Here is a 6,137-nt window from a genome sequence, read left to right on the forward strand (position 1 = left end):
TGCAATAAAATGTCTAAATCTTGAAATCTTTTAGTGAAGTCTTAGCATAAATAATGCTTACAACTTACAGCGAGTGAGTTGAGTCATGATGATAATAGTAATAACAGTATGTTATAACCTTACCTTTATTCTGACCATCATGTTAAGATGTCCTTGACTGTACTGTTCAATCACATCTCTCACATCATATGGCTTTCGTGCTTGCTGGAATTTTCTCCGAGCAACAAAATATTTTATCTTCCTGATGGCCCTGATGGCATTGCGATGAGCCTCAGTCAACCTGTGGAGGAGAGCCCTGCAGTTTGTGAGACTAGGAAGAATGGAAAAGAAAGCAAAATTGGATAAATAGTCAAAGAAAAGCAGTACAAGCCCACAATTCAGCAGTAAAGGAATAGGATAATGGGCAAATAAAAAAAAATTTCCAATAACATTGAGATAATTTCCATAAATATGGAATTTAGAGATAAGTGGCAGCTCGTAGCTAGAATTAGTGGGGGTGTTGCTCCCCCTGAAAAAAATTAGTCCGTTTTGATATTTTGTAAAAAGAAACATGCAGGTATAAGAAAATTTACTCAGAAACTTGATAGCATCCTAAAATAAAGTAAGTCAAACATTTTCTAATAAATATGATCTAAACTGTCATGGTTCAATCTTGATCTATTCACTTAAAAATGAAATTAATTCTTATTGGCTTAATTTGTGCGAAAAGATGAATAATTTTCTCCTTGGTTCACTGTTTTTTAAGCACAATACACTCAGGATAAAAAAAATAAATACTACCTTCCACTAGCATGCCTAGGTTGGTACTGCAGGAATGACAATGCTCCGTCTCCTTCACAACCCCGCAAGCAGCCTACTGTGTGCACATGCGCAAAGCAGCCAAACTCCAAACCGCTAGAACTGTGATGTGCGCAATTCCATACAAAGATTTTTGTAAAAAAACAGAGGGATGCCTACTGACTTTAAGCTTAAGGATTATATATTGAACAAGTATAAAAAAAAGAATTAAGAGAAAAATCATCATATTGAATATTATTGATATCAAGTGGAAATAGGGGATGTTGCAGTTCCACAGTGCCTATACACGAGCCACCACTTGGTTTATGAGTGATGTAAAAGGTCTTGACCAAAGTGAACATTTTCATTCCAATCTTTTCCCCACCCATCCTACTATGATGGAAGACAGTGAGAGATCACAATGGAGCCACAATAGAGTAAAACAAATCCATCCTAGAGAAATCATCTTGTCATGTTTGAGGTATGGTCCTCACAAGCTGGTGTTAAGGAGTGAAAAAACAATAGCGTGAGATGGCCAGCCAGTGACAAACTGCCCTGCAAGTCAAGATAGAATTGCAAGTTCATATACAATAAACTCCCATTATAACAAGCCCAGTTATTTACAAAATTTTGCATTTAACAAACATAATATGGCCTATTAACCATCTAACTGGTTTATCAAACAAAAACCTGTAAATGAGGCAGAATGTTTGATCAGTGGTGCCAGAAAGGGAGTGGGTGAGGGTATGTCAGAGGGTGGGAGGGAGGGAGTAGTGGTGGTGGTGGTGGTGGTAAATGTGGTAAATGCATGCCACACCAACACAAACTGCCTCTACCTCAGTCTCACAGCAGCAGTTGAAGTGGAAGGTTGTTGCATTTGTATGTATGTATGAATTCTTGTTTATTGGTTTGTATATGCATTTTTGTTTATTACATGAAAACAGTAACAACATTTTTTCATAAGATTTGCTACTTTATTCACACCAAAATAAGGAATATGATCTATAATCTGCATACAATGCATGATTTACCAAAATCTATGTTATTTGAGGTTCATTTTTGTAAAGTGAACTTCCCCCTCATATACCAAGCAAAATTTAAGGTGTGGGCATGAGACAGTAATCCAATCACAGCTCCTTTTTTGCAATCTTTACCTTTATCATCAGTGCACTCCCCCAAAATTAGTTGACTACTTAAATTTCTACCCTATGAAACCAATAAAATCATTATGTAAAATCACCATTTATGGTTTTGAATCTTTTTGTAATATAGAAAAATTAAACAACACAATATAATGGAAATAAACTATGTGAATACTACTGCAATTTGATGTAGTTGTGTAATACAGTGTTCCCTCACTATTTCGGTTTTTATACATACGTTCTGCGGATTTTTCGCTATATCACGGGGTCTGTGGCGTCACTTATTAATGCTGTACGTACAGTAATTCAGTAAGTTGGTGTGTAATAACAACGACAATGTACGTAAAGCACTGTACATGTATTGTTCGTATACATATGCAGCCTCACCCAACATCTTCTCTTGTTGTATCCAAGACCCATAGAATAGAAGGTCGACCTATGCGCAGCTCTAAGGGGAAAAAAGCTGTGACTAGTGACGTCAGCGGGTTCACCAACAGGAGAGCTTCCTCCCAGGATGTGTCTTTCTTGCACGGAAACATCACGCTCTCCCTCTGCCTCCTGAGCAAATCATACTTACCTGGCACAGACTACAAGTTTTGTGAAGGCTTCTGTGCCTCCTATTACCGCCCCACACCCTCTACTTGCCAGCAAGTCTCTCTCTCTCTCTCTCTCTCTCTCTCTCTCTGTCAGAGCACTCTCTCTCTCTCTCTCTCTCTCTCTCTCTCTCTCTCTCTCTCTCTCTCTCTCTCTCTCTCTCTCAACTGTCAGAGCACTCTCTCTCTTTGACCATTGTATTGTTATCATATTTAATGATCTCAATACTCTTGCTGTTATTAATTATTATTATTATTATTACTATTATGAAACTTTTGCTCTTATTATTATCAATACTAATATAGTACTGCTGTCTTTGTTATTATTATTATTATCATCATCATTTAATTTTTACATTACATATATAACAGTGCCTAGGCAATTTATATCTACACAAGTAACTGAATGGGGACCTCTCAATAACTAGACATCAGAAATTTACTTCTCAATAACTAAACATCAGATATTTACTAATGTTTTAAGGTGCAAAATTACCAGAAAAAAAATTATGGTTTTCATTTATCACATACTACATATTATATACTACTGATAATTAAAAGTCATGCACTGCACAACCACTGCACAACTCGGCATTGTGACCGATGTTGGCACGGAACAGAGAGAGAATGGGAGAGAGAGAGAAGCACGTGAACACCTACCAGGTAGCTTGCTAACTGAACCAACGTCCCCGCTCAGACTACTTGTGAACCCGCTGACGCCACGGATGCGCATATTAGACCCATTTTGAATGCCTCATAGGTCGACCTTCTATTCCATGGGCCTTGGTTGTATCTTGCCAGTCTCGTCCACGCTGTAGACTGTCTCGCATACTGTATCTTAGTGTTGTGTTCGCGATAATTTTTTTTGTTTAAGTAGTGATTCGTTAAGCCCTTACAATGCCGCCTAAGCCCTGTGCCCCTGCAAAAGCTTCCTGTAGTGAGCCCAAGAGGAAGAGCAAGATGATGACCATCAGTGAAAAAGTGAAACTTTTGCATATGATCAAAGAGGGCAGAAGAGGGTGAGTGTTACATATCGAGAGAGAGAGAGAGAGAGAGAGAGAGAGAGAGAGAGAGAGAGAGAGAGAGAGAGAGAGAGAGAGAGAGAGAGAGAGAGAGAGAGAGAGAGAGAGAGAGAGAGAGAGAGAGAGAGAGAGAGAGAGAGAGAGAGAGAGAGAGAGTAAATGTGAGTCGCTCTGTGCCATTTTGTCGTAACCCCGTCAACCCTACTTTCGAGTAAAACGCGCTCAAAGTTAAACACTGAAAACGCGCATGAAATCGGTCAGAATTATATAAGATTATATATCAAATGAAAGATCTCGGGTAGTATTGTTTAGTTATGGTGGTTTACAATAGTAAATCCGAAAATTTCGGGTTCATGTCGGTAGATTTTTTTTTAGCCTATTTCCGTAGCGGTAAATTTTTTTTTAGGTGAAATGGTTTCTAAGGTGCTAGTTTTAGAATACATGTTAAAATTAGGAGTGTGTGAAGATTTCATGATGATAGCTGCAAAACTCGATTTCATATGATTTTTTTTCGAGCGAAAAATAAATAATTTATTATTAGTGCAACTTTCATTATCATTCCAAGTATGTTTCATTTTCTATTATTGTTTGTAAGGGTTGACTAAAGGTAAAAGTATGTATTTATGCATTGTCTTTACCTAAAATACAATCCAAGGCTGGGGAAGTTGAAGGGGCGCTGGTAGAAGCCATAACTTCAGGAAAAGTAGCATAGGTCTTGCCATGGCGAGTTAAAGGGCGACGCACGTGAGAGAGAGAGAGAGAGAGAGAGAGAGAGAGAGAGAGAGAGAGAGAGAGAGAGAGAGAGAGAGAGAGAGAGAGAGAGAGAGAGAGAGAGAGAGAGAGAGAGAAGGAAAACATGCCTCTCATTGGCTGAGGCGCGGCATGGGTGTGACGTCACGTGCTTACGCGCTGCTGATTGGCTGGCTGCCAGCAGCTGTGAGCTTGGAGATATGACAACACAGCTCGGGATGCAACATGTTAGTCTCGACTTTCCCTGTCATGTTTTTGCGTGACTTTGCACCTTGTTTTAGGTGTCCAAATGGTCGAGTTTGGCTTGGCCGACCTTAGCATATGACTTTTACACCCTTCCCCTACACCCAACAACTGTTAACTCAGAATCTCAATTTTCCGGGGTTATGACAATATGGCACGTGGCGTGTCATGTATACTTACTGTATAAGGTTTTATAATTAAATAGATTTAAGTAAAATACTGTATATGTAAAGTATAAATACTGTTTACATATTTTAAACATTCTGGTACCCACATACACAATCACCAAAATTCGCAGTTTTTCACCTTTCGCGGGGGGGTTTCTGGTATCCATTAACCGTGATAAACACGGGATCACTGTATATATATATATATATATATATATATATATATATATATATATATATATATATATATATATATATATATATATATATATATATATATATATATATATATATATATATATATATATATATATATATATATATATATATATATATATATATATATATATATATATATATATATATATATATATATATATATATATATATATATATAGTGGAAACTCAATACTCGAACACAAAAGTTCAATTCAATACTCAAAAAAATACCTGATAGTCGAACGTCCACACCTGTGGTTGTAAACAAAGGCTCTCTGGCATCCCCCTTCCCCCTCCGCCAGTTGTGACTTGTGCTACTGCGTTCATCAGAATAACATTTTCCTGCATTCTATCTCTAGTTTTTTATTTAAAAACTTACATTAACACCAAAGGCTTATTAATGGTGAAAATATCTGGTAATCAAACAGCCGCAAATTTGGACGTATACAAAGCTCTGTCATCTCCCTTCTCGCAGCCGCCACTGTACTGTTTTGACGCCGTATTACTGGTAATACCGGTATACCCGATGGTGGTGAGCATAACTAGTCCTACCGCAGTCTTGAGATAAACAACAATCTTCTGTGTAATTTTTCATTTAGAAACTTATGATGACACCAAAGAGGCTTAGTAGTGATGAAAGTAAGGAATCTGGTGAGAGTGCAAGTGTTTGTGAGCCACAGCACTCCATTAGTGTATTTACAGGAATCACACCCAGAGGAAAGTTACAAAAGATGTTTTCATGGATGGTGACTCATCCTCCGCTGACCTCCCTCCTCCTCCCCACACTTCTCCCCTCCTCTTCTAAGTTATCCATCACCAGCCTTCACTTACGGTATGTACAAAACAAAATTGTAAAAAAAAAAAAAAATACATTGAAATTTTTATAAACGAGGTTTTGCTAATATTGCAACGAATTACCTGATTTATAGGTATCAATAGTCAAACTTTTTAATACGCGAACAGCCATTTGGAACAAATTAAGTTCGAGTATTGAGTCTCCACTGTATATATATATATATATATATATATATATATATATATATATATATATATATATATATATATATATATATATATATATATATATATATATATATATATATATATATATATATATATATATGCACAGTCAAACCTCGCTGAACACGAATTCGCCGAACACGAATCTCGCGTATACACGAATCGGTAAAATATACCATATTCCGCCAAGCACGACTTTGACTC

At 37.1% G+C, this 6,137-nt stretch overlaps 1 protein-coding gene across 1 annotated transcript in view; it reads right to left on the reverse strand.

Annotated features, from left to right (window-relative positions):
- The window catches only part of LOC123520130 (potassium voltage-gated channel subfamily KQT member 1-like), a 123,733-nt gene that overhangs the window by 65,778 nt on the left and 51,818 nt on the right, over positions 1-6,137 (reverse strand). The window contains exon 10 of the mRNA XM_045282063.1: positions 124-280. Coding sequence (XP_045137998.1) covers positions 124-280 — 157 coding nt within the window. The remainder of the gene's footprint in view (positions 1-123; positions 281-6,137) is intronic.

The sequence above is a fragment of the Portunus trituberculatus genome, chromosome 46 (assembly GCF_017591435.1).
Source record: "Portunus trituberculatus isolate SZX2019 chromosome 46, ASM1759143v1, whole genome shotgun sequence".
NCBI lineage: Eukaryota > Metazoa > Arthropoda > Malacostraca > Decapoda > Portunidae > Portunus > Portunus trituberculatus.